General features: G+C 42.3%; 1 protein-coding gene across 3 annotated transcripts in view; it reads right to left on the bottom strand.

Annotated features, from left to right (window-relative positions):
* The window catches only part of LOC147304710 (ERC protein 2), a 161,827-nt gene that overhangs the window by 23,632 nt on the left and 120,695 nt on the right, over positions 1-17,500 (bottom strand). For all 3 annotated transcript variants that reach the window (XM_086276622.1, XM_086276624.1, XM_086276623.1), the window contains one exon: positions 13,837-13,901. In XM_086276622.1, coding sequence (XP_086132748.1) covers positions 13,875-13,901 — 27 coding nt within the window. In that variant the 3' untranslated portion in view covers positions 13,837-13,874. The remainder of the gene's footprint in view (positions 1-13,836; positions 13,902-17,500) is intronic.

Genomic DNA, 17,500 nt, shown 5'->3' with positions numbered 1-17,500 from the left:
ATGTGAAAACCTGGGTGCCTAAATCAGTGATTCTGAGATTGCCATTGGTGAAGTCTCAACATGAAAATGCCAAGCATGTTGTTGCCTTGTTTTCTTTGTGATATCTTCCAGGGTATAAAAAAGCACACTGGCATGCTTAAAAAGGTTTAAACAGCCAACGTTGTTCCAATTGCCAATTAAACAGGACGAAAGAAATAAGACTGGAGCAACAGAAGCTGGAAGAACAGAAACAGAAAGGCATTCATTTGTGGATGGCTCGTTTCCAAGTTCAAATAGACGGGCTTGTCTTTTTGTATGAATGTGTCAAATGAAAAGGAATTATTCCTTTGAACATGAGCAGAAACACCCACAGATACACACACACACACACACATATATGGCGTACAACAACATACACACAAACAAATTATGGCTAAGCCTAGTTATTACCTAAGCACACTGGGTTAGCCTGATTGGAATGCCTGCTGTGAAACACACCACTTCCAGACACAAAGACTGGCATTACAGGGGAAAACATGCACACGCACACAGCTCTGACATGCACGCACTTTACACAGAGAAATAACGATGTAATTAGAAGGCAAACAATGCAAGCAATGCAAACACATGTTTGTATCTTGCTTTCAGTTCTTTTGCATTGCAATGCAGAAGGTTCTGCTGGGCCGTTGTTTTCAGTCCTGCTAAACACATGGTATCTTTTTAAATCAGCGGGTGGTTAAAGCTGGCCAAGGGTGAACATATTCATATGTTTTTGTATAGTTTGTGTGTGGGTGTGTGATAACTTAGACAGTTGGGGAGCAACATTAATATAAAACAATAAATATTAAAATTACTGTCTTAAGTGAATGCTTGGATTTTATTTCCAATTATGCTTTTGTTTTGCATAACCCAAACATAGTGCATCTGCATGTGTGTGTGTGTGTGTGTGTGTGTGTGTACACATGTTGTTAATGCCAGTAGAGAAGCTTTGTGATTAGAATGAGGAGCTATGATATACAGCTAAGAGTGTGCGGTGTCACATTTGAATGCAACTAATCAAAATAACTTCAAACTCAGGCTTCATAATCAGCCAAAATCCTTCTAATGAAAGGATTCTCAAACATAATGTAGATCATTTCTTTGACTTCTGTGATTCACCTGCTGCTCTTTGTTGAATAGTTGGCCTGCACAGGCATCGCTCATTGAGACAAAACCAGAAAGAGAAGAAGAGAGAAACAGAGAGCTAGAGGGGGGGTTACAGAGAAAGAATGTGTCTGAGAGAGGAAGGCTGAGAAATTAAATTGAGATGCAGAAAAGAAAGACAGATTGCACCCATTCTGGCATGCCATCTTTACGATCTGTCTGTGAGAAAGCTAGTGAAATTGAACTCAGGTGTGGTGTGATGCCGAAAAAGCCATTTTCCCATTAGGTCCATGGAATCTCACATAAACAAATTACAAAAATACTTTCTCTATAAAAGAAAGGGTGAGCTTTCTGTAACTGTGCAGTGAAATCTGAGCAGGGCTTTGTTTATGTGTGTGACAGAGTGTTTACATTGTCCTCTGCTCCCATCCCTTCAGACGGGGAGAGCACCAGGCCTCCAACAGCTCTGTTTCTGTCACACTACCTGTCTGTTTGTGGGTTTTTTGTTATGGAGAACATGTGCTGGTTCTTTATGTGTGTGTGTGTGTGTGTGTGTGTGTGTGTGTGCGTAACTGCGAAATGCCAATTCACTGTCCTCATTACAACTAGCTTAACCGCTCAAGAGTGATGAGTTCAAGGATGGAGGGAAAGGTTGGAAGCCAAGAAAGAGGGAAAAAACCCAATGATTGATGGTCATGATCTTACACTACTGACTGCACATGGTTGTGACTCGTTTGAGTAACGTCACACACTCCTTACAAACATCACAGGCTGTTCTTTGTCCTTTAGGTAACCTGTAATTTATCCAGTAAGGAACACCTTGCCACATATCACCAAGCATACCTGTTAGCTGACTAAAGCCACAGTCGCACCAAAAACAATTGCCAAACATTTCAATTACTTCCTCTTGCGGTCGATCCCACCTCAGCAAACAGCCACAGCAGCAAAACAAGTCTAGTTAACATCCATCTATCTTCAGAGTATTTATTTTGGCCTTTCTGTGTTTCCATAGCTGCTTGGTGAGTGTAAACTAGTGGCATCTGCATGCCTTGTAGCGAGCACAAGTACAGAGTGAATAAAATGTTTGATATGGATCATTTTAAGCGTCTGGTATGCTAATGTTAGCTGGCTAGCTGACACACTATTTCCTGTCCCACCTGCTGTTCACTACAGCAAGCGAGTAAATTTTGCATGGCTAGTTTTGATCTGGCTTTTGAATGCTCGCACTCAGCAGTAATACTAGAGCTCTAGCAGAAGCCTCCCCAGCCAGCTTCTCCCAGCAAGGGTGGGGATTGAGTCCAGGAGCTTTCAAGGTTACTCATATAAGGGGACAAGTGCAACATATAAATGTGTCCAAATCAACCTAAACATTAGTTCGATCAAATGGTCCAACTTCAGCAACCTAACCTGATCCATAATCCCAACACCTAGAGAGAGTAAAGAACAGAATGTGATGCTGATCTAAGATCAGCAATAGGAGGACCACCCACCAGTGAAGCTAATCCCATGGCTGCAGAGTTGAAGCCTTGCTGCAGGTCACTCCAGGAGAGGATATTAGAGTAAAGCATAGGTGCAATAGTACCTATTGATGATGGTTTTATATTTTATCCTGCCACGCTCTACTGTGCTTGGATTGAGAAAGAATGACTACAAAAATCTCTCTGCCTCTATCAAACTGCTAGAGTACAGTTCATATTTAGCATTACAGTCTGGTGATATAAGTGGTTTTTAAAAAGTGGGCTGACTGTCTATTTTAGGTCTTCTCACGTCACCAAAGTATAGTATCACTAAAATAGCAGTCCTCTTTTTTCATCCACGCACCCAATCCAGGGTCCTTTTTTTCATTTTTTGGGGCGATCGTGGCTCAAGAGTTGGGAGTTTGTCTTGTAATCGGAAGGTTGCCGGTTTGAGCCCCGGCTTGGACAGTCTCGGTTGTTGTGTCCTTGGGCAAGACACTTCACCCGTTGCCTACCGGTGGTGGCAACGGGTGGGCCGCACTGACAGAGGCGCCAGTGTCCGGCAGCCTCGCCTCTGTCAGTGCGGCCCAGGGTGGCTGTGGCTACAATGTAGCTGCCATCAGCAGTGTGTGAATGTGTGTGTGAATGGGTGGATGACTGGTTGCGTAAAGCGCTTTGGGGTCCTTAGGGACTAGTAAAGCGCTATACAAATACAGACCATTTACCATTTTTCATGAAATCAATCAAATTAAACCATCGGGCCTGAAAAGTCAAAGACTCACACAGATCTGAAGCTGTTGACATTCTTCTCAACTCTCTGTGTATATTGTGAAAGAAAAACACACATTTTCACACAAAGGTGAATCAGGCTGAAAGCTGGATCTGCATATTCTATCAGACACTCTCTAGAAGGTCAGCAGTGCATTTGTGAACACGTATCAGTAGCAGGGGTTTCAAACCTACCCCATCACATCTGCCATATATGATAGTTCTTACTCATTTTATTTATGAGGCCCAGTTTAACTGACCACTTATCACATAAAGTTACTATAGGCAATGATCCACGCATTGAGTATCACTCCATCAGCAGAAACACAGAAGAGCCCACTGCTGGTTCTGTTTTAGCCAGTCAAACACATTCACATCAAACACTCAGCTGGCGGCAATCTACGAGATATAGAGGAGTAGAAAGAAAAGAGCACAGCGAACAGAAGAGGAGGAGACGGAGATGCACTGATTCAAAGCAACCCTCAAAATGGAAGCCTTGGGACAAACAACCAATCAGAAAAGGACTGCTGTCTAGTCCAATCAGAATGCATTCCAGTGAGAATCCACTCCAGACCTAACCAACAAACCCTGGAGGTAAGCGCAGAAACAAAAGTCACACACAATGTGACCTAGATACAAAGCACAGCATCTTAACTAAGGGCCTGACCACATCTAGCCTCACCGTTCCTAAAACTGAGGGAGTCTGTGTTCAATCTACCCTGAGTACTAACAGTACCACATATATGTGAGTTTGTGCCTGTAGGTAGAGGGGACTGTTTGTGTGTGTGTGTGCACACATGACTCAAATGAGGTGGGTGTCTAGGCTTAGACCCTTGTTTCAGAGATGAAAGCAATGAGGATGGTGGCAAGGCAAATGGACGCATGAGTGTTCGCACTGCTGCATGCGCTGCATGTGCATGGCAATTGGTAAGCAGAGACATCTCCATAGGTCTGGAGTAATAAGAGGACAACATGCTAAACAACAACGCATGAAGGCATTTGAGTATGTATGAGTCCACAGGCACACAAACCAGTTTGTGCTTTCCCCTTACGCTTCAACTGTGTGTGTGTGTGCGCATGGAGTTGTGTCTCAGCCAGAGTGTGTACAGGATTGCATGAGAGTGTGTGGTTGTATAGATCCCTTCTTGGCAGTGGCAGTGTAAACTGAGGAGGGTCTTACATGGGCTTTAATCCTGTGCTGAATGTCATCGTACAAGTGTGGCTTTTCCACAGGGCCAGATAAGAGAGAGGGAACCAGAGGGAGAGTAAGTTCAGTTGCACATGTGTAAGTTATATGTACGTGTGCATGTGGGTGTAAGTGCGTACATGTATGGGAAAGACACCCATGAAAGGATCCTGACCCACTGGTTGGATGTCAAGGATAATAGCAGTGACATACAGTAAGCTGTGAGGGACACAGAGAGCATTAATCTGCTTGTCTGAGCCGATCTAGTGACAGAGAAAGCGTCCACTCTGACATCCAACTCTAGGGTTTCACTGAAAAACATAACCTGGTTGAAAACACACTACACAGCCCAACAAGCTGATCTGTGTTGGACTAACTTGCATCTGAGCCAGGAGTTTATACACATTTTTTCATTGTGGGGCTCAAATGAGAAGTTTATTCTGTAGCCCTAAGACTCAGGGGCTTTCTTTCTGCTCCCCGTGTCACATAGGTACCCTGCAGCAAGAGACCCGCGAGCCATTCTGGGATTTGAAGCTTAAGATCAACAAACATTATGCAGAGTTGAAAAGGTCGCTGACATAAAGTGTCAGTGCCTCTTTTTTCATGCAAAATAATTAATTATCATTAAAAATGCTGCAGTGTTACAAACATCAACACAGCTCATCTATTTAATAAATGAGGACAATGTTCGGGAAAATGTTTTCAGCTAGTGTGAGAAATAAAATGCAGCCTGCAGCTATAGACGGCCTAATTAGTGGTCAGCCCTAATGTTGAGTGGCAGTGCAAAGGTTGTTATTACAGTAGTTCAGTGATAGCCCAAGATATGAAGCCTGACTTTCAGTGAGAGGAAACAGGTAAATTCCTGTTAGTTTTCCTCTTCAATTCTACAAGGGGTGTCTGATAGCAGCTCTGGCACGTCTACAACAGGGAAAGAAAATAGTGAAATTCCTTCTTCTATTACTTATTAAAATACATTTAGTGTTTTTTCTCAGCCACGTGGTTTCCATGGGTGTCAATCTTGATCATAACTGTTTGCTTTCTATTAGGCAATTTAAATGTATCTATTTCTGCATACATGCGTGTGCAAGATCTTGCAGCAGTACTTGAGCTGAGGTATCCAACGTGCTATGTTTCAGGGTGTTACATCCTTTCGGTAAGTAGCCATATATAGTAAAGTCAGCAGGTGTGAATCCCCCTATTTTGTGGCAACCCCCCACCACATGCTGCCTCTGAATATAGCCCTCTGCCTCGGAGCAGCAGCCACATCTATGATTGGCAGCCTAGGGCTGGGTCTATATGTTAAAAACACAGTTTGGGAAACAGAGGCCTTACCCTAGACCTGAGGCTCTGTGGTATTTTTAGAGCTTTTAGTGTGGCTGCATGTGTCTTTGTGTGTCTGTTAAAGACAGGGAACTCAGGAGAGCATAGGAAGTCTGAAGAAAATAACTGGTTTAAAAGGAAAAGAGTGTGATTCCCATTTTTTTCTGTTTGCAAATCCCAGTGCCTCCCCTCTATCAGTGCTTCTTTGTGCACGTTCACACTTTCTCTTTGGGGTGTAATCCAGCTTGAACACAGGATCTCACCTTTGAGGTACCTTATGCACAGTTACTTTTCTGTATGTCTCATACACAGGCACGCACACGCACAAACCCACGGATGCTCAAAGTGCCTCCCCAGGTGCAAGTTTCTCCTGAGGGAAAGGATTTTGTGTGCTGCCATCACAATGAGCTGAAAATACCCTTTTAATCCTGCCAGGATCTCTCACTCTCTTTTTTCCCTCGTTCTTGAACTCTCGTTTACACACACAACTTGCTGCACAGTTAAAACCTATTCAGTTAATCAATATCGTTCCCAGTTTGTGCCGATATACCACTCCTGCGACGCAGTATTTAAATATGTATTTCCAATATTCTAGATCTAAAGGAAATTTAAAAGGTGAATGTGTCTTGAGCAAATCCATTTGAAGAAGAACTTATTGTTTTATCAGTGAGGTGTTTTATGTACTTGTGTTTTATTGTATTTTATATTTGTATTTTATTGTACAGCACTTTGGTCAGCCTTGGTTGTTTTTAAATGTGCTTTATAAATAAACTTGACTTGACTTGACAAGTGACAGCGATAATAAATAATGAAGCATAAAACCGAGAGAAGAAAAAGGAGGAAGACAAAGGTGAAAAACAGCGACAGTTCAAGGTGGACTGATTTATGACTGTGGGCTAACTTGTACAGAGAAGAAGAGCTTACAGACTGAATCATACCTGGCATGTTCAGACAGAGAGGGGAAGATGAGGGAGTTCAGTATTCCAGCTTACATTCTCACTCGGTCTGCAAACTGTAAATGTTTTGTCAGTAATATAAGAAAGTAACAATATTATTCAATACCAGTGAAATGTCCATCCAATCAGGAGAAGGCCACTTCTGAATACTAGTGATACGTCTGTATTAGCTGGATAAATCATTAGGACAAGGATGAAAACAAAAAACCCAACAAAATGAGCTTCTTATAAAGCTGTTGAGAGCACCACTGAAAATATTTACTTAATTGGTACGTCAACAAGACTGTATAAATGATAAGCATCTAATAGGTTATGACTAGGGCCCCCTAGGGCCCCATATGATCCTATGATGCAACAAGTTTCTGATTCATCCCATCATCAGTGGCCAAAAGAAGAATTACATTTTGGTCTGCACTGTGTGGCTTGAGTAAGAAACCCCTTTTCATACCCAAGAGGACAGTTGTGTGGCTTAGTGAAGGAAGGTGTGTGTCTAATACAACCAATTAGCAGAAAAGTCTTCAGATCTCCATATTTTGGCTGGGCTACTGAGGTGGGCCACACAGGGCTTTGTAGATTGATTCTGACAAGCTGCTCGCACATGTACATTTTAACTGCATGGATAAGCACTGATGAATAGGGATTTACTTGCAATTACAGAATTTAAAAAGCCAAATATTAGTCGTTCCTGCAAACGCAGGTTTGCATGAGCCATTGTACATGTGGCCATGTCTCTGCTGCGTAATGAGCGTGTTGCGGGTGGGGAAAGGGAGCTTACTAAGACAAACCACCTTATGATCCCCACATCAGGTGTTTAATTGTCTTCTTCTTCACAGAACTTCAAAAAAAGCACACACACACACACACACACACACACACACACACACACACACACACGAATAAACTTGTCTGCTTCACTATTTATTCTTTCCTTCTTTTCTCTCTTCCACATTTCCTCCTTCTAGACCTGCTGCAGCTGCAAAAGTGTCTGTGGGTTACATCTGTCTACAGCTTCACACACCGACAGTGACAAAGCATCCCTGTCGCTGCTCTTCACCTACATTAAAGAAATGTTTTGCATTTCAAAAGCAAGTATGTTCGATTTTTACAGTATAACTTAAGTAAAAATGTGGCCCTGAGTAGGGTTTAGCTTCTTCTTAACCTTTTCAAGACACGGTCTTCAGATTTGCCACACAAATAAACTACATTTTTTAAAAGTTGCCACAAAGAGAAGCAGCAACTCGCACTGCCAAAAGAAGTTTAGAACATAACCAAGTTGTTGTTGTTTTTTCTTTTTAATTGAACTACATACAGCATACTCAGATGTCAGTGCTCAGGTGTTGCTGAGCTATCGACTTCCCTCCACTCCTGCTCAACCTGGTGGAACCACCTTTGACTTCACAGACTGATTATGCTGACAGCTAGCTGAAGGATGGCCTCGGTCAGACGCCTCTACTGACCCCTAAGCCATGGTTCACTGACTACCAAAGACACATGGCGCAGCACAGCTTTGAACAAAGACGTATCATTAACCCAAACATTACCCAAATACATTCAGATTTTGTGCACACGCTGCTGGTTAGTAGACTACAACTTTAATAAGGTAGACAAAATATTGGAATTATAGGAAACGACTTCCTATAAGAAACACAACAAACAACATGGTACTTGAGTTCAATGACCCAGTGTAGTTTCTGTTTCTGACGAGACTCTAGTGGCACCACCCAAACTATAATTGCTTCAACAATATTTTATTTTCACACATAAATTAAGGGTATGATTTATAAAGCGCCGCCTCGAGCCGACTGACTGTTTAGAAAATCCAGTGTATTCATTAATGAACATTTACTGTTGATATAAAGGAGATGATATTTCTTCAGGCAGTTTGTCAGCTTGTAATAATGAATGCGTGGGGTAATAGTTGTTTGCTAGTTCTAACCTGGCACACGGTGCAGGAAATAGTGGCAGGGCTGTGTCAGCTGCTGGCCTCATTTTTCACTGGAAGCTACTTACATTATTCCCTTTACCAGGTACACCTTGTTGGTTTTGGGTTGGATCCCCAGCTGGTACCAGCAAACCTTCAAAACTGCTTTAATTCTTCGTGGCATCGATTCAACAAAGTGCTGGAAACATTCTGCAGTTACTGCAGAATCGTCAGCTGCACATCCAGGATGCAAGTTTCTCATTCCACTACATCTCAGAGGTGCTCTGTTGGACTGGCATATGGTGACTGTAGGGGCCATTCGAGTACAGCGAACTCATTGTCATGTTCAAGAAACCAAATTTAAAATCTCTGAGCTTTGTGGAGTGATGCATTATCATTATCCACTGATAGCAGCCATCAGTAGATGGGAAAATCAGTGAACATGGGCAACAACAATACTCATTTAAACAATGCTCAATCGGTACTAAGGTTGATACCGTTGAGGCTGGCAATGGATTCTGTCTATATGTTCTTTTAGTTCTGCAGTAGAAACTCATCAGACCTGGCAACAACCTTCTGTCGTCCAGTTTCGATGAGCCTTTGTGAACTGTAGCCTTAGTTTCATGCTTTTAGCTTGCAAGAGTGCATCTGGTGTAGCTGCTGTAGCCCATCTGCTTCAAGACTCTTTGTGCTGTGTGTTCAGAGATGCTCTTCTGCATACCTTGGTTCTAATGAGTGGTTATTTAAGTTACTGTTGCCTTCCTAACAGCTCCAAGCAGTCTGGCTATTCTGCTCTGACCTCTGGCACCAACGAGGCATTTTCGCCCTGAGAACTGCTGCTAACTGGATATTTTCTCGTTTTCAAACTATCCTTTGTAAACCCTACAGAAAATGTGGGGAAATCCCAGTAGAATAGTTTCTGATCTGCCAGGATTTCTGAAATTCTCAGGCCAGTCTGTCTGGCACCAACAATCGTGCCACATTCAGAGTCACGAAAATCACCTTTCTCCCCCAGTTTGAACTTCAGCAAGTCGTCTTGACCATGTTTACATGTGATGTGTTTCTGCGATGTGCCAGGTGACTGCCAGATTAGAAACCTGCGTTTCTGAGCAGTTGAAAAGAGGAGCCTGTTGAATTAGCTGGGGAGTTTAAATGATGTAGTGATAAGCTAGTTAAGGTTGCTATTTTGTTTACAGTTAGAAATCTATAAACAACGTGAGACTGAAATTATCACATTATATTTTTATATGATGTTAGTTTCTTTTACAACTACTTAGGAACTTTTGGTCTCAGGTCTGTTATGAAGATAAAGACAGCTGTGATTATGGGCTGTAAAACTGCATTTACAGAAGCCATCTCTATGGTGCACAGCACTTATGGTCTGTGAAAGCTCAATTTCATGGATATGCACATACAACTTTATATTTATTTTATACCTGGAGCTCATTTATAATCAGCAGGCTGTTGCAAGAAAAGAAGAAAAAACACAGAATAGTGATGTCTAGAAGAAAACCTATAGGGCAACTTTGTTTGATGGCCATAAACAGAGGATAAAAGAGATTTTATCTCTTAAAAGTATGCAATGGGCTGAGATATCTGGTGTTTATGTTTAACAGAACAGATCCCAGTTAAAATCTATGTATGTTTAAAGAGATCAACACCTTCAAGGGGAGTAATCTCTAGAAAGCATCACTCCCAGTCTTCTGGTTATGACTCAAAACTACAGACAGAAAGCTCTGGCCAGCTCTGCCACTCTGAGGGTGAGTGAGTGTGCATACCAGGAGTACTTCATATATTACTACATACTGTATTCTGCTGACATTTTAAATGCGAATTCCTCCTTCTGGGGACATAAAAGGCCCCCTATCCACTTTCACTATATAAAAAGCAAAAAAACTCAAACTTTGTTCAAGGTTACAGTTCGTTAAGATTAGGATTCAGCTTTGTATTTATTTCTTAACGAAATTGGACGCTAACATATCAGCTATGTTTGTCAAGGCAAAACATGAACCGAGAGACCCTCAGTAGAAGAAGTGGTTTGATCCATAGCTTCTCCAGTGTGTCTGTCAAAGTGTCCAAAGGCAAGATACTGAAGCCCAAAATACTCCCGATGCAAGTGTGAGTGTGTATGTAATACAGAAAGTGCCTAAAGGGATACAACTGTATGGATGGGGAATGTGGCTCGCACACGGAGTTAGAGTAGAGCTAAACAATTATCAGTCCTTTTATGCTGGACTAAGATATAGTAAGCTCTGGCCTGCAGTGCACAGGAGGAAGATGAGGAGATGAAACTTTTACCTGCTCACATGGCCCCCAAAGCTGCTGTGCTTTAATCTGGCTTGGATTTCAGCTCCACTCTGCCCTTTAATTATTTCCATGTCCACTCCATTTGTTAAGTAAAATCCATTCAATAGGCTGACAGAGGATTAAGAGGACTGTGATGTTTCTGACAATGTCGTTTATGTTGTGCATTCTTCTAAACTTCATCTTGACTTGCTAGCTAACCACGACCATGTGTCATTTCCTAATGATCCTAGATTGGCTGGATCCAAAAAACAAACAAACCAACAAAGAGAAAAATACTTCCAGGTTTAAACAGTTTGGATTTTGGGCTTTTTTCTCTTGTCTTTGTTCTCCCTCGTGCTCTGAGATGTACTTAAAATTTGCCAATGATCAACAGGTTAGCAATCCACCGCTGCACATAGACACTCTTGGGATGCTCGCAAACATACACAATGTTGCCATACAAACACTGTATCCTCTGCGAACAAAGAGTGGGCAAATGAAAGCCATCTTCTTGACTTGTTTTAACCTGAACAAAGTGCGTGCACACACATGCATGTGAGCAAACACAAATACATACAAGTACACAAACACATTTCTGTCCTCACTCGGAAAGCCTCTGAGCTTCTTTTTGCTTTATTCAGTACAAATAGCTTCATGGTGGGATAAAAGCATAATGTTTCCAGAAACCCCCCACACTGTGCTTCACTCTTTTGGCCTCATGTTCTCCCTCACTTTTTCCTCTGACCCCCTTCTCTTCTGCTCTCACTCCAAAAGGACATTCTTATTTCATTAGAGGTGGGGTCTAGGAGGCCAGCGGGTAAACAAAACCTCTGTAATCAACAGCAGGACATACACAGCCTCAATGAGCCAATCAGAGTATGTAAGACAGAACCATGGCTAACCAATACAAATCCACACCTGGATGTTTAGAACTCAAAGTTGCCAACTCAAACTCAGCACTTAGGTTCTTGTGGAATGCAGCCTAGCACCGGGACCCAAGGTTATCCATAAGAAACACCAATAAAATCTAGCATGCACACAAGCGCCCAGACACACAGATCCCTGGCTATTTGTCTATCGGTGCTGTCATCTCTGTTTGCTCATATTAGGGAGGGCTCACTCAGGGACAGGATATGGGGATTAGGTCTGGCCTTATTGCGCTGTAGCTACATACCACTGAATAGCTCCCATCTGTTCTCCCATAGAGGATGGCTAATACACGTTAGCTGCGCTCGTGCTTTGCACTGCCAGAATAACAGCAGTGGATAGATGAGCAGCACTGATATCGCTAGCCACAACACCACTCTGCACCAAAGGCTAATGTGCCTGGCTTATTCTATTAGATTAGGATAAGAAGAACTAATACACAAGTATACGCAGAAGATCATGATATCTGATTGGAGATACTAAAGCAGTAGGCTAATCATGGGTCCAATTCCAGATTTACCTTAAGGAAAATGTGTTAGAGCAGGGCAAAGTTAAACCCTAAGAAAGGTGGAGAGAGCAGGAGAGATGGAAAAAAGATGGAGAGATGGAAAGAGAGGGAGAAAGGGGGCAGTGTGGTCTGTTTCATTACGGTGAATCCTGACACTGCTGCATTCTCAGCACACATGGACTGGATTATAGGCTATGTGGGCTGCTCCGCCACTGTATAGCTCCCCAACACTCACTTCAACACACATACATGCACACACACACGAGCACTTGCGAATGCGCACACAAACAACGTGGCTGAAGACTCAAACGCTTTGCACTGCAGAAAGGCAAACCATTTGCTCACGCTATAGGACTCTTAATCCCAAAAGCAGTGCTGGGGCAAAGTGCACAACTTCTAAGTTGTTGAGGTTAGAGGCAGAGTCTGCTTGTGATGGTCCACCTGTGGATTACTGGGGGAAAGGAATGAGATGCACTGGAAACTATGAGTACACTATGCAGCCTGGTTTTCGCTCCCATTCCCACATAAATACATAAGGGCCCTTTTGCTTTTTTCATCTCGCTTTCCCTACCTTTGTTGTCCCTCATATGTACATTTATATGTCTCTTTTACACCACACACACACACACGTATTAGCTCGAAGCAAACCATTACCTCCCTGCACAGACCTCTTGCTGCACGTCTGTGTTCAAAGGGACCCTAAGCCCATGGGGGGGGGGGGCTTCGATATAAAACTCCCCAAACAGGAATTATGCTTTATGACTTGACATTCTTCATTTTATGCTTTTTTAGCTTTCAGCCTTGAAAAAAACCCTTTCATGGCTGTTCTGTGTTGTATTATAATTAGCTACCCCACACACTGGCACACAATAGGGTGGAGTAGTGCGGTAAAACTTTACTGTGACTGAAAAAGTGGGGTGCGGAGAGAGACTCATCCATCTCTGGTTTTTCTCACTGTGTCGTTTTTATCACCTATGGGCCCTGGTATGTTCGCTTTAGGCTGCTGGGTGTATATAGGTCCAATAACACACAGTTTCCTATAGAGCCCAGAGTGCATGCGCCACACTCAGCACAATCAGCATATGAACACTTCTCTGAAAAGCAGCCTAAAAACTCTAAACATATACATAAAACTGAATGAAACTTCCCCGAGCAATGGAAAAGTCGGCTCTATTCCACTCTCCTGTGTCAGAGTTGGGTAATGCTGTGGTTATTGTGGTATCATCAGTGTTCCTGTCTAATGGTTACTCAGCCTACTGAAGAAGTGCATTGTGTATACGATCATTAAAGTATTTGGAACACATGTACAGTATGACACTCTGGCAAGGGCTAATGTTAACTTCAAAACTAGCCTAAGGTGTAACAACAGCTGTGCGGAAACTCACTGTGAAGAAACAGATGTGGGTGGTCATGTTGGTGGTCATCATGCCCATATTCCCTCTTCATCATCCTGTGAGTGAACAGTAAAAACATGCATCATCATTCTTATCATTTCATTGCGCAAATTCTGGTTTATTGGGTTGAGTCTCATTAACTAACTTCTCTGTCCAGCCTTAAACCCCGATGACTTTAAATCCAAACAATCCTGCTCATGCTCTCATTCAGAAAAGCTGTGCATGATATCACCATTCCTCAGTGTGATTGTTAGAAACCAATAACTAAACACATAAGGTGTTTCCTTTAGACTGAAACTGTGCAGACAAGAGCCCTGCTAACCAGAAGGCTAATTCACTTAGACACTTACAATATGATAGTTAGCATGACCTGGCAGCTCACTATAGCCAAACCCTTGCCTGCACAATGCTAAAATAGGCTTCAGTAAAGCAGAGTCTATGCTAATGTGACACTCCAGCAAAAAAAAAATCTTGGCTGTACTCCACGGTGGCTTTGGTTGAACTGAGTAGTTGTGACAAGCTCGGTAAACTCAGTAGGCTACATCTCAGCAGCTAAGCTATAGATATAATGGCCTTTCAATGGAACATGCTACGTGCTAAAAGCTAACGTGCAGTGAATGGCTGTGACAGGCCCCGTAAACAGAGCCAGACCTATAACCACTCATTCTGCCAGGTTAAACACACACACACAGACACACAAACAGGCCAAATACCATGTGCTACTTCTCATAAAGTTGAAGCAGCCAGCATGTTAGGACTTAGAATAAAGAACAACAATCTAAAAGAAAAGGTTGTATAATTCTGTCTCTGATAAACACTTTATGGCTGCTTTCTATTTCCTTCCGAGGCTATTGCCAAGCATCTGGCAGCGGTGCTGGCATGCCTAAATGAGAGCAACATGAACGCAACATGCCCGTCAAACTGCACAGACTCCATGCTGAGACACAAACCCAGGGTGCTAAATCCACATCCTGTGCATGTCACCTCAGAGTATTTTTCACTTGTCCTCTCACTAACTCCATTACTAATTAAGCAGGGGCCTGGGAGTACAGTTAGAGGATTGGTTTGAACCTGATAACTGTGGCAATGAGATTTGAATGAGATGTGGTTTTGGCGCCTTGGAAAACTTGAAAGTGTATTCTCGTGTTTGTGTATCCAACATGCCAGCGCATGGATGTGTGCTCACGCGTCTTAAATTTGCAGCGCGTATGTGTGTGTGTGTGTGTGAGCACGTGCAAATGCAAACGCATTGCAAAAAAAAAAGTGCATGTGTGGTCACTGGTATGTTATTCATGGCACTAGCTGTATCTTGGAAAAGCATTGTGGTCTCTAGGGTGAGCATGGAGAGCCTCTTCATCATCATTATCATTATCATCATCAATCATCCTTCAAGTGGTGTTCCTGGACCCGGCAACGGACTGAACCACTGACCTAGCCACACTTGTTTATTATAACTGAAATGGGAATGACGGAGGAAAAGAAGGGACAGTAAGGAAATGGAGAAAGAGAGATGTCACTAGATGTTAAAGAAGGAAAAGACAGAAATTGGTGGAGTGGATAAATCACGAGCAGAGGCAAAACAATATCAACTAGAGGTGAGACAGACAGACAGAACAACATGTTTTTTGGGGGGAAAAGCGTAACTAAACATGTCAGTTAAACTGCAAGGAGGCAAAAGAAACGTGAAGACCAGTGTTTGGAGATAAACACTATGACCTCAGGGAAGTCAAGTTAATTGCTGAAGTTTCCCATAAGGTCAAAGATCAGAAATGAGGAAAAAACAATGAGGTGGCATATCTGACCTCTGTCAACAGGGTCTGCTGGTCATTTTAAACTGTGTGTTTGACACAAGGGTACCAAAAAATCCTAAATGCAGAACAGGAAGGTGAAGATGTAGTGTTGACTGACACGTTCATGTTTCTCTTTTGTGGCAATGCAACCAGGGCAAAAAACTAATTTTTTTTTCAATTAAAGTTATAAAAAAGAAAAGGAAAGAACCCTAACAAGGATAATAATCCTTCACCCTTTTTCAAACATGGTAAAGAGAAAACACTTGGAGCAGATGTGCAACAATAACAAATAACATATAAACAGGGAAATGAACTCTGTAAAACATCTGCAGCTGGACGGTCTCCACGCTGGCTAAATCGTTATCAGCATCGAAGTAAAATCAGGATCTAAGTAACGTCAGCATCTTCAAAACTGGAAATATCTTTCAAAATATAAAATGCGCCCGCGATTTCCTTCTGCTAGTGCCCTGACCTGTCACGACACTGAAAACCGAGGGCGTCTGTTATTTTCCTTGAGTCATGACCGAGGCCAGGAGTTAGCATCTGAATTTCAGACACAGACATTTCTCCCATTCCACTGCGTCCTTTTGTCTCGTGGGCTGCGACCGGCCCGACATGCTGCCACTTTTAGTTTAAAGTGAGTTTTTACAAAGTTTACACAACGCGGTGATCTGTTTGACGTCAGACTTTGCAAAACCATTAAAGTGTGTTTGAATAGCAAAGCTCGCAAGAACAGACGTTTCCAAGGAAACGGCAACAACTAGTTTCCAGACTTCAGAGAATGATTTTTCATCGTTACCGCAGAGAAAACTGCTATCACACATTTCACAATTTCTTTTCTCTAATCCAAGGTCTAATCTGTTCTCTGTGAACATTTTCCCATTCCTTTTCTTATTCTTGCACGTTGCGTTTTAATCTTCGGCTTTCGTTTTCCCCCAAACGCCGCACAGAAAGGAAGAGCCATCGCAGTTCTCTTGTATAGACATAAAAATTCACCCTTAGCAGTGAGCATAATCCAGCCAATCGCCACAGATTTATGACTTATTTTGTTATTCTGTACATTCTTAACAAGATTTCCCAGAAACCCTAATAATACTTTTTTTGCAAGCTGTTTTCAGTCCAACTTGAAAAAGTTGAAGTATCACTTGCAGAGAGGCACTGTTTCATATGTCAAACACTATAAACACTGTTGCAGTAAAACTGCACCGGGTAGTCATACTGAGGCAAAGATATTTATAAGTACAAAGTGACGTGGAGTAATGTGTGATAGTAAAAACGAAACCCCTGCTGTTCACAGTTCAGGAGAAAGTCTACTGTGGCTGCAAGTGATACGAAGAAACAATGTGGTTTAATAGTGGGATAATATTTTACCAAGGCAAATTTAAAATATAACATAACATAGAGAACACAAGCAAGGTGTTAAAGTAGTGCTTGTGGGGTTACAAGGTGGTTTCAGTGGAACATAGTCTGCATTCCTATAGACTTTCTTCAGATATAGATTTAGACTGAACGCTGCAAGTATGCATGTATTTTAGATTCACAGGCGCTAACAGCAAAAATGTATTGAAATCTTTACATGTTGCTCAGGTATGTGTGGGGTGATGCATGGATACAGCTGTGTGCTTTGAAGCGTGCGTGTGTGTTTAGTTACTGAATGCAGGGGATGCCCGCTGCATGGTTGATTCCATTTTAGAAAGCGGTTTGAGAAATATGTAAAGTATATAAAGATGCAATAATGCATATCGAATAGAACAAACAAAATTCGACTCAGTGGAAATCCCCAGGTATTCATCTTAACCCTCCCACAATCTACCACGCGCACACATGTTCAGAGTTTGGAATCCCCCCCGATCAGTGACTGAAAA

This window comes from Aulonocara sp. 'chitande type north' Nkhata Bay, linkage group LG20 (genome assembly GCF_057382095.1).
Source record: "Aulonocara sp. 'chitande type north' Nkhata Bay isolate Kocher_YH1m ecotype deep benthic linkage group LG20, A_spYH_male_GT1.1, whole genome shotgun sequence".
NCBI lineage: Eukaryota > Metazoa > Chordata > Actinopteri > Cichliformes > Cichlidae > Aulonocara > Aulonocara sp. 'chitande type north' Nkhata Bay.
This window is presented reverse-complemented; position numbering and strand designations above follow the sequence as displayed.